Genomic DNA, 14,351 nt, shown 5'->3' with positions numbered 1-14,351 from the left:
AGGTAGGGATGGCAATGGAGATGGGGATGGAGATTAGGGTTGTCAATGGGTTGGGTCCAACCTGATGGACCCGATGGACCCAAAGTGATTGGGCCAGTTCTGCTTCCAAGAACTAGGACTAATGGATCAGTTTCGAGTCCTAATATAATGTCCCAATTATTGTCGGTTCAGAACCAGTTCCACCCACTCCCGGACTGATTCAGGCCTGACCTGGGCTATATACATAATATATATAGATATAATATTTAATATATATTAAATGTGTATATATATTTATTTATTATAATTGGGTTTATAGGGTTAGGCTTGATTGTCCCGAGAACATATTAGTCAGGTTTTGGATCTAAAAATTATAAACCTTATCGGGTCCGATTCGATTCCGAGTCCTTAGTATTTCATGTCAGGTCAATTCCAGTTCTATTTGGTCCCAACCCAAGCTAGACTTGTTAACAATCCTATGGAGATTGCCTTAGCAGGGGTATAAGATCAGAATCAGTTTCGGCTTTGGGTGTCGATTTGTGTTAATTTGGTGTTGTTAGATTTCAAATTTTGGACTCTACATACCTTTGGTGTTTGATTTCTATCTTGATGTTAGATAAGATTAAGGATCAAAATGACCCTGATTGGATGATCAAAGTCAATTCTGGATGTAGGTTTTAAGATAGTGTAAATGGTGTTGAATTTTAGTTGATCTTAATGTCATCAGATTTGAAATTTTGGGCTCTACGTACCTATGGTATTCTTAGAGGTTTAGACTTTTATAAAGTTTTAAAAATGTCCCTAGGTCAATTAAAAGCTTAGTTGAAACATGTCAAAACTTGAAGTATTGTAGAAGAGAAAATGGCGCAAAAATGGGGTGTCTATATGGTGAACGTTGATTATTGGTCCAACCTAAATCAAACCGATCAAATTATCTGCCTCGACTCCAAGAGATTAAAAGCAAACTATTTTCTCTGGATTTGTTGCAGAGAAAGGGTTCCGACAGGTTTGGGCCTGGTTGGAATTGGAAAGCCGGATTCATCACCCTGTTCATAATAATCAGGTTCCACCGTTCCCGTATTTGGTTCATATAATAGGGACAATCTATTCTTGTAAGTATTTGATTCATAAACTAAAATAGCATAATAATAAAATTTAAAAGACAGGGACTATCTTCTGCAAATTATACAAACATGAAAGTAGGCTACGTAAGTGAATACCCGTTTGGGTCAATAAGTCCTCAACCCGTTTTTGATTCAGCTAGTTGGACCAGCGATCCACTTAGAATCCCTGTTTTGGTTAATGACCCATTGACCCCCCCAAATGGTTGAACAGTTGATCCATCTGACCTGTTCATTGGCCAATATTGGTTAGGATACATAACAACCAATTGCAAGTCAATGATCCATTGACCCAAATGGTTGAACAGTTGACCCATCTTTATCGATTTTTGTGTTATTTAAATATTTCAATTTTTATTTTAAAGTGTGACATTACGGCTTGACCCAGTGACCAGATAATTGAACTGCTGGCCCGTTGACCCGGAGAGAAAAGCAGTTATACTTTCCATCCGAGTTTTACAACTCTTGACTGAAGAATCCTAGGGATGGTAAGGAAGGTCGACAGGCTACAAACGGGTAACTTGGAAAACCCTATACTACTTCCAATTTTTGAGCTACCGTGAGATAGAGCTTTAATGCCTATCAGCTTACTTCGAGGAGATATAAGAGTGCAACAACTTTTCGAAGGAGATATAAGAGTGTAACAACTTTTCGAAGGGATAAGATTAGTCGAGGAGATGGAAGGGTGTAACCGTATAACAACTTTTCGAAGGGATAAGATCAGTCGAGGAGATGGAAGGGTGTAACAATTTTTCGAAGGGATAAGATCAGTGAGAGATTAAGAAGATATTCGGATAAGGGTGAATAACTAGATGTTGGCTTCTAATGAACATTTTCGTTGGTTATAAATATGGCTTTGTTGCATGCAGATACTATTCGTAGATGAGTGAGTTTTTTTCTGCTCTTGCATTGAAAGAGAATGACAATGGCTGGTTTGCGAGCTCTTCAGCTACTTACTGCAGGATTAGTTTTCGTTTGTTTTTGCTTGGGTTCTTTGGCAACTGAAGTTACATACGATGGGAGAGGAATTAAGATTAATGGAGAAAGGAGGGTTTTGATCTCTGGATCAATTCACTATCCTCGCAGCACTCCAGGGGTATAGTTTTTTCGTAATGAAAAGAATTTATGTTATTAGCGAAATTATATTATATATATCAAAATCATAGTTTCTTGTTGGATGTTTTGACGTGATTGTAGCATATCTTTGAAAGAAGCAAAGCAAAGAATTTTTTTACTAAAATCCTTATCGGATAAGCTTTTATTTTTATTTTTTGAATGTATAAATTGTAGATATTTGAACAAAGCACCAATTTGAAACAAAGAATCACTTAGTTTATTTTTCAATCGATGTTATTAACTGTTTATGGGTAATGCAGATGTGGCCGGATTTAATAAGAAAAGCAAAGGAAGGTGGGCTTGATGCAATAGAGACTTATGTTTTCTGGAATGTCCACGAACCTCGTCGTCGCCAGGTTCTCAGACTTACTAGTAAATCCTTGTTCTTTCACGTCAAATTTATTTTATACAAGATATTTCTGACTGTTTTTTTTGTTTCTTTTTTCAGTATGACTTTTCAGGCAATTTGGATATTATTAGGTTCCTCAAAACTGTCCAAGAAGCCGGATTATATGCTGTTCTCCGTATTGGACCTTATGTCTGTGCTGAATGGAATTATGGGTAGGCTTTATTTTTTCTCCTCCTTTTTGTATTCTAATAGTTTACATTATTTATCTATTTATTCGTCAAGTTTCTTAATATTCGTATGTTTATTTTTAGTGGATTTCCTGTTTGGTTGCATAATTTGCCGGGAATTCAAGAATTTAGAACTGATAATCCTGTCTACATGGTAACTTTTTTTGTTCATTTTAGAGATTTTCATTTTTCTCCTTTTCTTTTTTATTTTTATTTTCTCAGTCAACTAATTTTTTTTTTAATTTTATATTTGTTTGCTTTTATTTTATTTAGAATGAGATGAAAAATTTTACAACCTTGATAGTTGACATGATAAAGCAAGAGAACCTATTTGCCTCACAAGGAGGGCCTATTATCATTGCTCAGGTTTGCCAAACTATTAATTTACTTCTTAAGTTTTATATTGCATTACAAGATAATTTAATTAGTATAGTTTGAATAATCAATTTTAATTTTATTTAAAATTTTTATTTATGTATAATAGATTGAGAATGAATATGGCAACGTCATGGGACCATATGGTGACGCTGGAAAAACTTATATCAATTGGTGTGCAAACATGGCGGAATCTCTAGGCATTGGCGTTCCCTGGGTTATGTGTCAACAATCTGATGCTCCTAAGCCAATGGTAAAGCTTTTAAATTAAGTAATTTTTTATTTTTTTATTTCTTTAAATAGTTAATTAAGATTAATACTTAATAAGTTATTATTATATTATATTTTTTAATTAGATCAACACATGCAATGGTTGGTACTGTGATTCATTCACTCCAAACAACCCCAATAGCCCTAAGATGTGGACTGAAAATTGGACTGGCTGGTGAGTTTTTCTTTTCTATTTTGTAAACCAAATTGTTAGCTTTTCTTTGTGTTTGTTAAGAGTTACTGAGGATTATAGTGCTGTTTTAGGTTCAAGAATTGGGGAGGTGCAGACCCACATAGAACTGCTGAGGATGTGGCCTACGCAGTTGCACGTTTCTTCCAAACTGGTGGAGTTTTCCAGAATTATTACATGGTTTGTAACTGTTCGTTTTGATGCTTCTATTTTCTACGCTATTCTTCCTGGTTCATTATACAACTTTTTTCTTTTGTTTACAGTATCATGGTGGCACCAACTTTGGTCGGACAGCAGGAGGTCCTTACATCGCAACAACTTATGATTATGACGCACCCCTTGACGAATATGGTATAAATTTAAATTTAACTAAGCTCACATTGATTTGGTAGAATCAAGTAGGAAAGAAAAAGGATCGTTGTCTAACTTTAATCAGTCATGCCATTTGATATGGACCTAAGTTATTAGAAACTCTACAGGTAATCTCAATCAACCTAAGTGGGGGCATTTGAAGGAGCTTCATCTTGTGCTGAAATCAATGGAGAAGGTGCTTACCCATGGAGATGTTTCCCATACTGATTTTGGAAACTTTGTTGGGGTGAGTTCTTGTGAAATTTTCTACTCCTAAAACTTAAAAACATGGATTGGATTGAACAATTAAATGTAAACCTGAGTTCTTAATGGTTTTTAGGCAACAATTTACGCTACAAATGAAACATCAAGCTGCTTCTTGAGTAATGCAAACACTACTACTGATGCTACCATCACCTTCCAAGGCAAGCAATATACAATTCCTGCTTGGTCTGTTAGTATTCTCCCTGATTGCAAGAAAGAGGTCTACAATACTGCTAAGGTGAGGATCCGTATCTTCATATTCCATATGGAAAAATATGGATTAAGTTATTGCAATAAAGAGTATTAAAATATTATATTTATTGTATTTTCAGATTAGTGCTCAGACCTCAGTGATGGTAAAGAAGGTGAATGTTGCTGAAGATCAGCCTATGAGTCTCAAATGGCTATGGAGGCCGGAACAAATTACAGAGACAGCTCTTCAGGGCAAGGGTCCAATGGTTGCCTCACACCTCATGGAACAAAAGTTTGTAACTAATGATGCAAGTGATTATTTGTGGTACATGACTAGGTAATAATTTGTAACTTGCAGAGTTACGTACATGAACATTTCATTCATTGTTTGTGTTGAAGAGTTTATGATTCATGTCTGTGTTACTACAGTGTAAACATGGATGAAAAGGATCCTATTTGGGGCACTGATTTGACTCTCCTAGTAAATACTACTGGGCATGTGCTTCATGCTTATGTTAATGGAAACCATATTGGTAGGTAACTTGAAAGTCTACTTCGACCGAGATATAGATATCTTGGAAAGAAGTATGATAACTGTTTTTCTTGTTTATCTTTTCACTCAAATTTTGATTTACCATTTTTAGGTTCCCAGTGGGCCGAACATGGAGGCTTTGTCTTTGCTTTTGAGAAAGCGATTAAGTTGAAACCTGGCAGGAATCAAATTTCATTGCTTAGTGCCACTGTTGGATTAAAGGTGTATATATATTTACAACTGATCATCGTTCCATGCATCCTCACAATTTCATCTTTTCTAAACTCGAACACTAACTTGTTCTTCTTGTTTGTTTCTTTTATCCGATATCGGTAACTAGAATTATGGTGCCATGTACGACCTGACACCAACTGGAATACTTGGTCCTGTTGCCTTGATTGGAAAGAAAACTGGTGAGGAGATAGTTAAAGATTTGTCTTCAAACAAGTGGACATTTAAGGTTGGGTTGAATGGTGAGGAGAAGCAACTTTACAATGAAGATTTAAGCCATGATTCGGAATGGAAATCGGAAAATCCTCCCACAAACAGGATGATGACTTGGTACAAGGTATATTTTCCTGCTATAATTTGTTTTCTGTAGTTTTAGAAATCACACGTTCTAATTCTTGAATTGTTTTATTTTCAGACAACCTTCAAGCCTCCTCTAGGAACAGACCCAGTTGTGGTGGATTTGCAAGGTTTGGGTAAGGGCCATGCTTGGGTGAATGGAAAAAGCATTGGACGCTACTGGCCAACTTTTCTTTCTCAACAGGATGGTTGCAGCAACACATGTGACTATCGTGGACCATATAGTGATTCTAAATGTGTGACTAATTGTGGTCATCCATCTCAGAGATGGTAAGAAGAATGTCTTTCTTGTATTTTGATGTTTAGAGGAGCCAGAAGTCTTATTAAGTTGTGCAAATGTTATTAGGTACCATGTCCCTCGATCTTTTCTTCGGGATGACGAGAACACATTGACATTGTTTGAAGAGATGGGTGGCAGTCCTTACCTTGTGAACTTCCAGACTGTTACTGTTGGTTCAGCTTGTGCCACTGTACAAGAGGGAAAGACATTGGAGCTCTCATGCCAGAGTGGTCAGACCATTTCAGAAATTAGATTTGCTAGCTTTGGTGACCCACAGGGCACTTGTGGATCTTTTGTCAAAGGAAGTTGTGATGCCAAAGATATTCTGTCTACTGTTCAAAATGTAATTTCTCTCTGTCTCTCTCTCTCTCTCTCTCTCTCCCTCTCTCCCTCTCTCCCTCACTATGATCTCTATTTGCTTTTCTTTTTCACTATCAGTGCATATTTATTTTTGATTTTGTTCTTGTTCTTTCGTAGGCATGTGTTGGAAAGGAGAGCTGTTGTATTGAAGTGTCGAAGAATGCTCTTGGAGCTCCCAATTGTGGCGGGAATATCACCAAGAGACTTGCAGTTGAAGCTGTCTGTTAGAGATTTTTAACTTTTTTTTCTATTAATTACCAAACAGTTGTTAGGTATTATATCATGTTTTCCTTTTTTTTTTTTTCTTTTACAAGTTGTTACCTAGATAGTTTAGGTTTTGTTTCAAGAATTTTAGAATAGAATTTTTTTGACAACAAGGGCAAATGCGTGAGAGTTGAAATGAAATTGTAGTGCAAACAAAATTGAGATTTTCATGAATCTTGCTTCCATTTGTTATAATAATCGTTAGACACAAAATTGAGAGTTTCATAATCCTCCTAAGCCATGAATTAATTTAAGTGACTATAACAAGGGATTCCTGCTCATCGTTCATGTGACTGACATATGGGTTCCATGAGAGGAGTGAGTGATGGTGGATATTATGTTGATTCAAATTGAGGTTGGTGTAATCATTATTCTTGTGAACATTATTGTGTTGGGATTTAAATTGGCTGGACCGTAAGTCCGTGACAATTAATAAAGTAGCAGTGTTTGTTTCCAAGGGGGGAGCCTGGTGTCATTGTTTCACCTCTCTCCGTAGAATTGGTTAGAATGCAAAAAGACAGGATCTTCAACTTCTTCAATCTCCCAAAAGTCTTCCGGAACCGTACCAGTCAAACTGTAATTGGACAGACAAATTGTCCTCAATTTCAATGCATCAATTTGACTTAGATATGTCATCGACATATCATCGATTGATTGTGGGATCATCTCTAGATATTAATACGATTGGGTTGATCTCCCTTTTCTCCACGTGTTATGTTATATGTATAATTAACTATTTTGGTGTTTTGGTGTTTAATCGGCTAAGTTTTAAGAAATAAACAAATTGATCATTATTTTACTGTACGAACACACATATGAATAGTCTGAGTGGTGTGATTATTGCTTGATTTGAACACGTATCCACTGCATTTTTACATTGCATGACACGTGTCCACTGCATGACAGTAGCAACACATATAAATAGTCCGAGTGGTGTGATTATTGCCTGATGCGAACACGTATCCACTGCATTTTTTGGGTTCTCTCTCTCAAGTCTTCACTGTGGCTTCACCTAATGGGAGAAAGGTGAAACCGTTGCATGTCTATATAAGGATTGATGTTTTTGTTTTAGGTTCCAATGGAAAGGGTAGCTTGGTATGTTCCCATTTTTGCTTAAGGGTTTGTTGAGGATTAGATTTCTTCCAATTTTCCATTTCTTGAAATGGCTGTATGAAGCTGGGTTCCCTCTGCATTTCAATTTTTTTTATATACTCTGTTTTGTGTATGATCTTAGGATGTTTTTCGTGCATTCAGCTGAGGTGGGCATGCAAATGGAATTGAAGTGGGTGACGTTAGGAAGATGTGCTTTGTTGCAAGTTGGAGGGGGAAGAAGGGGAAGGGGCTGGTAGTTCTGCTTTCCTCATTATAGTATTTATTTATTATGCTTTTATTATTTTCATTATATGTTTCTACTTTCTAGCTAGGATTCCGATTTATTTTGGTTAACATATGGCTTGATGGATTAGGTGTTTTGCTGTTTCCTACTCATTCTCTCTTCATTCTACACTCTACACCCAGAAGTTGAGAGAGAGAAAAATAAAAACAATACTAAATAACCTAAGAAAACATTCTGTTTGATGAGACAAGTCATAATAGAAACACCAAAACAGGATAAACCCATTAAAACTGGCATGCTGTTGATGAGGCAAGTCATAATAGATACATCAAAAAAGCAACAACCATTATTTCTGTTTCAAACCAAATTCTTTGCATCTAGGAAATATAAGAGTACCCAGAACAATAAGCTTACATTCCTGATGCACAGACGGAAACAACAGCTTTGGAGAAATTGTGTAATAGCTTTGCTTGCAGAGTTGCAGAGTTGTAGTTTTCTTCAATTTCCCACAAGGATTTCTTATCAGAATCCCAGACAAACCCTACTTAATTCCAGTTTCTTGTCATGAAGACTCCGTTGTGTTCCCAGGCAAACCCAGATGTGAGTTTGTGTGGAATGAATTAGAACTCTGATATGATACACCGCTGACACCGATACTACTATCACCATCCACCTGAAACTTGACATAATAGAACACTATTAGATGAACATGGTACACACTTTGTTTCCCTAATGCTTCTATTGTGTCTTGATAGGAAGATAAAGCACTACAACATGTACATCCACGTGGGACCCACCAAGCTAACAACCTAGAACATTGTTCTCTTATATATGTGACGATTGACTAACTTTTTGCCTTCAATTTTTGCAGGCTATGTGCATTGCTTGGCTTCATTGGAACTCCTCAATGTAGTTATGAATTCAAGTTCCATCAAAATTTTTAAGTTTGTTCTTTCATGTTGAGTTATGGTTGTATCATAAAGGTGTGATACAACCTCAATTTCACAGTTTTATGCAAACTTTGGAAATACCCATTATATTTAATTTGCCGAGTTATTTATTTATTTATTTTTGCACTATTTGACCTTCCTTGTTTTTGCAAGTTATCTACATTGCTTGGCTCAATTGGAACACCTTAATTGAGTTATGAATTCAATCTAAGGTACCTCTCCCTAACTCATTTTCTCTCTTCCTTTATTTGATTTAACACCCACCATATTAGCATTGTTAAAGTATATTTACTTATTAATTTGCTAGGAGTTATTTATAACTTTGTTATATTTATAATCTAAACTAATACTTAACTTTGTAGATTTAGTTCTGTAATCTAAAGTACTATTTCCTTACTTTTATTTACTAGCTATTTAACGGCATAGTTTGAAAGTTTTCATATAAGCTTATAATTTATATTGATTTGTTATAGGCTTATAACAGAGGAAAAACCATGACAATGAAACCCCACCACCTAATACTCCTCCTAAAGAAACTGTAACTTGGGATGATGAGAATTTCTGATTACCAAACATTTCGTAATATAAATGACAACTTGGATTATTAGCATTTTAATAGAGAATTCAGTCATTATTTTTTTTTCTTTTTTCTTTTTGTAGATTAGAACAAGTGTTCAGTTCTTATAGAGGAGCATGAAATCTTACAATGGTTAAAATATAAAATCTAGAGATTCATTTTATAGGTTATCTCTTTTATGGGTCATCAAGTAAAGCACATGGGTATGATCTCTGTTTTCCAAGCTTACAGGATCTTTCCACATAAGTGCCAGGTCTTTGTTCTTCATAAGTTGTATGATCTTTCCTTGGCCCTGAAATTCCCTATGTAATAAGGTCTCTCTCTGTTGTTGCGATTTGTGTTGTGGGTGCCTTTCATTACCCATTAATAAGATTTAGTGTTCTTTAATTGCTTTTCAGAATTCATATATCTGTAATATGTTTTCGGGTTTATCTATTTTGGTTCTCTTTGATATTACTTTTTATCTTTTGAAAATATCCAAGGTTGGATGGTCTTGATCAATATTCAACCATATTTTCTCTTGAGAGATAGTGAGGGACTTCTGGTCGATTTGGCAAAAAAGAAACTCAAGGATATTCCAAAACAAAAGATGTCAAGAGGATGAAGTGAGAATCTGGAGTAACCTTACTCTTTGGTCTGTGGTACAACTGAATATTAACAGTTCCTTTTATAGGTCCCTTTTTGAATGTTTTTTTTTTTTTTTGCATTCTCCTTTGTTGTACATTTCGATCTTTTTCTTTGAATGAATGGATACTTTACTTCTTCATCAACACATTGCCTAATTTTGATTCTTCTTGTTTCTTACATATGCTCCAATGTAGTTGCATCCAATAAGAGAAGGTTCGAATGAGTTTCCAGACCTATCATCCAAGTGTGATTCTTTAAAGTGCAAGTCAAATTATAAGTAAAACATCCATATAAAATAGTGCTCTTTGAAACTAGACTTTGTCAGAAAGACCATCCAGTCATGATCTTGTGTTTTCTAATCTAAATACAGTCCCATAATGACAACAAAGATGAAATAGAAAAACATCATTATTTTCTGGCTACACTTATAACTTGGTTGGGAGTTAGAACATAGAGAATAAAATCAATATTATCTTCTGAACTCCCACCACAGCTGTATAAACCAAACCCTAAACAAAGGATAAAAAGTAGCATAGACAATACAAAAGAAAAAAACATGAATTTATCTTAAAAATTCTACCAAAATAGGATAATTTAGGACTGAAAACTAAATGGACTCGATACGATAATTAAATGTAAGTGTGTAGGGTTGTTTTTCCGCTTACAATCTCTGGATTGATGAAAACAAGACTCTTTGAAGAAAATAAAGCCTCCAACCTTCAATCCCACTACCACAACTTTTATTATTCTTTTTTTTTTTTATTTTTCATTCTCTCAATTACTCGGTATTATTCGCCCGTACTTAGCACGGGCGCCCCTCACTAGTATTATATAAAAAAGATCCAAAAATTCCATTTTCTTTAATAGAAACAAATTGTTGGGGATTGTCCCATTCAAACTCTTGTTCGATAGATCCAACCATCCAAAGTCCATTTGAATGGTTGCATCTCATGAAAATTTTCAAGTCGATGCAATTGCTCAATCTCAGCCCATTCCCATTCTGATGGCTTTTCTGAATCACTGGGTGACTATACCACTGGGTCTAAACGATCTGAAGGGTTCTGATACCACTAATCTCAAAGACTAGTGTTACTCGGTCTAAACAATCTGAGGTAAAAGACAAAAGGGCATGATCATGGCCGTTGAGCTATACTGATCCTGGCCATAGATTTTGAAAGTCTCTACCATTTTCTAAAAAGGTGATGGGATTTGCTCAGGACTAGACCGGTTTATGGTTGGGCTCGGGCTGGGTTTTCACTCTGTATTAATAGATTTTTCTAAGGCTTGAGCCCAAGTCCAGCTTGACCATTGAGCTTACAATTTGGGCTCGAGTCTGACCCTCAAAAAAAAGCCTGAAGCTTGGGTCTGAGCCCGAAATTTAGTTTATGCTGTTACTATTGCTGAAGCTGCCGAATAGAGAGAGAAAAATTATAAAGAAAAAAATAAAAAATGTATATATTAAATTATAAATATATATATTTTAATAAATATTATATTATTTATATATTTTATATAATATATAAATTATACATTATGTATTTTATAAAATATATAATGCTGAATTGGGTTGGGTTTGGGCCGGGCTTTTTTGATAAATCCTGAGCTCTGCCTGAAATACAGTTGGGTTTACTGTGTTAGGCCCGAGAGCCTAATTACATGATCAAGCCCGGTCAGGGTGCGGGTTGGCCCATCAAGCTACTCAGACCATGAACAGGTCTACTCAGGACGTTTCACAATGACTTTGCAGGCACATCCCACCCTGAATTGAAAACATCTCCTGTAAATAATAATACACAAGTACGGGAAGACATTCTCAAGGTGGGACGTGCCTGTAAAGTCAGTGTGAGGTGCCATGTTTTGGGAGCAGATCCGGTCTCGAGGTTAAGAGGCTGAAAATCTCGTCATTTGTTGTTAAGAGGCCGAGGATAACTTAGGCTGAGTAGAACAAGGCTTCTAGCTCAGCTGAGATCATTGAGATAGGTAGGGAGACGATGGCCGAGTGTAATATAGAGGCTCATATTCTTCACTATTTTGGAAGCCTATTCTCATCCTCTCAGACTTCTTTTAATGATACGAGTTTCTACTACCGGTTAATATCTTAGATGATGAAATCTTCATGCTTTGTGTTATACCTGATAAGAATGAAAATCGTCTATTCTTATGAACATAGCACTACTCTATCAAACTGGTTAGAATATTGTTGGATATGATTTTAGTGATTTTAATATATTCTTGTATTCTGATCCAGAATCCATCTTCCCAATTAATGAGACAATATAGATGGTTTATATTCTCCACATCAGAATTCTTTTATTCCATGCAAGCAAATATTAGACAATATAGGTGTAGCTAGGGAAATTATCCATTTGGTGAATAAATCCAGCTCAAGTATGGCTTCTTTCTTTTGAAAATTGACTTATTTAAGGCTTATGTAAACGGTTTTGGATAAAAATGAATTCAGCCTTAGAAAGTCTGCGGCTGATTCTGTTTGTATTTATAATAATGATTTTGTTTACATGATAAAGGGATAAATACAACAATTTGAAAATTTAAAGGGAGGTTACAACAAAATATACATATCAAAGAAAGCTGATGTGGCTATCTATGAGAATCTGGACTCTAAAGCATGAGTTGCGTGAGGTCCTTATCTCTAACACCCCCTCAAGTGAAATGGGGGTTCGCACACAGTGAGCTTGGGAATAAAGTCAAGAAACCGAGGTGCAACAATGGTTTTGAGAGCACGTCAGCTATCTGCTCAGAGGTGGGAGTGAACTATACAGAGAGTGTGTTGCTAGCAACCTTTTCCCGTACAAAATGAATTTCAAGTTCAATGTGTTTAGTGCGGGACTGATGAACTGGATTAGAGGCCAATTGTTTAGCTCCTAGGTTGTCACACCAAATAACAGGAGTGGTGGACAGCAAAAAACTAAAACATACGAAGCAAGTAGTTTCAGTAGCAGTGGAGAAAAGGTTTCGATACTCGAATTCTGTGCTAGATCATAAAACAATGAAACAAATCCTTTGTTTCTTGGATCTCCAAGAGACTAAATTAGAAGTAACAAATATACAATGACCCCCTTGAGGGTGGCGGTCCATTGGGTAATTCGCCCAATCTGCATCAGAGTAAGTAATGACTGACAGATGTTCAGAAGTGGGAGCTTTCAGAAATTGACATAGCTTATTAATAAAAGAGACTATGTCAAGTCGGGTAAGAGTGACATATTGCAATGCAACCATGACACTGCGAAAGAGGGAAAGATCTTCTAGAGGACAACCAGAATCAACAACCAATTTAGTAGAAGCAGTCATAGGAGTAGGCATGGGTTTAGTTTCATGTAGATGGGTGTGCGTCAAGAGATCATACACATCTGTGTTGAGATAAATGAAGTCCAATGGTAGTATGATGTACCTCTAACCCAAGAAAATAATGGGTTTCACCAAGATCTTTCAAAGCAAATTAGGAGGACAATTGAGCAATGAGAGAGGAAAGCAATGAACTCTAACATCCAGTTATTAATATGTCGTCCACATAGATGAATAAGATAAGAATGTAACCATTGTCATGCTTAAAGAAAAGAGAAGTGTTAGCTCGGAACTTGTGAAAACCCAAGGATAGTAGAAAGTCTCGCAACCGTGTGAACCACGTGCGAGGAGTTTGCTTTAACCCATACAACAATTGATTCAATTTGCAAACATAAGAGGGATGACGGGCGTCAATAAAACCCACTAGCTGTTTCATATAAACTTTCTCATGTAAAATGCCATTGAGAAAGGCATTACCGACGTCAAGTTGACGAATGTGCCAATGATAGGAACAAGAAAGAGGATAGTCCTGATAGTAGTAGGTTTTACTATCCAATTAAAGGTCTCATCATAGTCCAAGCTTGCTTCTTGAGTGTATTCTTTTGCAACAAGGCAGGCCTTGAAGTGCTCAACAGACCCGTCGGTTTTATGCTTGATCTTGTAAACCCACCGATTTCCAACATTCTTATTTGAGGGTGGTGGAACCAAGGAACCAAAGTTCAAGTATTGTTATTGAAGAGGGCTTTGAATTCGTCGGCCATGGCAACAACCCATTTGGCGTCTTTAGAACCTGTGTATAACATGTGGGTTTTGTCTCAGAAAGTGGGCTAACAGTGAGGGCATACCGAGGATTGGGCAGAAATACCCCTTTCTTAGCACGGGTTTCCATGGGATGAGTTGATTCACGGGCGGTGGATGGTACTGCAATTATGTTAGTAGTAGAGGAAGGCCCATCAATAACGAGTGAAGAAGATTGTAGAGGTGCTAATGAAGTAGGGCTCAAATCAGAAGCACTTGACCCATTATTATTTATAATAAAAGGAGGAGCATCATAGGGGACCAAGCTAGATGAATTTGACCCAATAGGAGTGGAAAAGATG

The 14,351-nt window shown here is 36.3% G+C and overlaps 1 protein-coding gene and 1 long non-coding RNA gene across 3 annotated transcripts; both read left to right on the top strand.

Moving 5' to 3' along the window:
* Positions 1–1,996: 1,996 nt before the first annotated feature.
* On the top strand, positions 1,997–6,659 carry LOC104589339 (beta-galactosidase 15-like). Its single transcript, XM_010247623.2, has 18 exons — positions 1,997–2,196; positions 2,477–2,572; positions 2,665–2,777; positions 2,877–2,946; positions 3,066–3,158; positions 3,277–3,420; positions 3,524–3,612; positions 3,702–3,807; positions 3,891–3,978; positions 4,107–4,225; positions 4,319–4,480; positions 4,575–4,771; positions 4,864–4,967; positions 5,079–5,188; positions 5,307–5,534; positions 5,613–5,824; positions 5,901–6,177; positions 6,312–6,659. Exons 1-18 carry the CDS (start codon positions 2,020–2,022, stop codon positions 6,420–6,422), a joined length of 2,496 nt encoding a protein of 831 aa, XP_010245925.2. The 5' UTR covers positions 1,997–2,019; the 3' UTR covers positions 6,423–6,659.
* Positions 6,660–7,414: 755 nt separating this feature from the next.
* On the top strand, positions 7,415–10,120 carry LOC148791509 (uncharacterized). Of its 2 annotated transcripts, none has more exons than XR_016076057.1 (2): positions 7,415–7,553; positions 7,693–10,120. It is a non-coding gene; the product is annotated as an uncharacterized LOC148791509 (long non-coding RNA). The 2 variants fall into 2 exon arrangements; XR_016076058.1 differs by having other exon boundaries at positions 7,421–7,577.
* Positions 10,121–14,351: the final 4,231 nt, after the last annotated feature.

This window comes from Nelumbo nucifera, chromosome 5 (genome assembly GCF_055504915.1).
Source record: "Nelumbo nucifera cultivar China Antique chromosome 5, China Antique-T2T, whole genome shotgun sequence".
NCBI classification, from domain to species: Eukaryota; Viridiplantae; Streptophyta; class Magnoliopsida; order Proteales; family Nelumbonaceae; genus Nelumbo; species Nelumbo nucifera.
Note: the sequence above shows the minus strand (reverse complement) of the source record. Positions and strands in the feature narration are given on the sequence as shown.

What these genes read in the sequence shown, in the direction of transcription:
- LOC104589339 (XM_010247623.2), top strand. Translation starts at nt 2,020, where the DNA reads ATGACAATGGCTGGTTTGCGAGCTCTTCAGCTACTTACTGCAGGATTA. An exon ending in ACGAACCTCGTCGTCGCCAG is followed by an intron (nt 2,573 to 2,664) that starts GTTCTCAGACTT and finishes TTCTTTTTTCAG; the next exon opens with TATGACTTTTCAGGCAATTT. An exon ending in TGTGCTGAATGGAATTATGG is followed by an intron (nt 2,778 to 2,876) that starts GTAGGCTTTATT and finishes GTTTATTTTTAG; the next exon opens with TGGATTTCCTGTTTGGTTGC.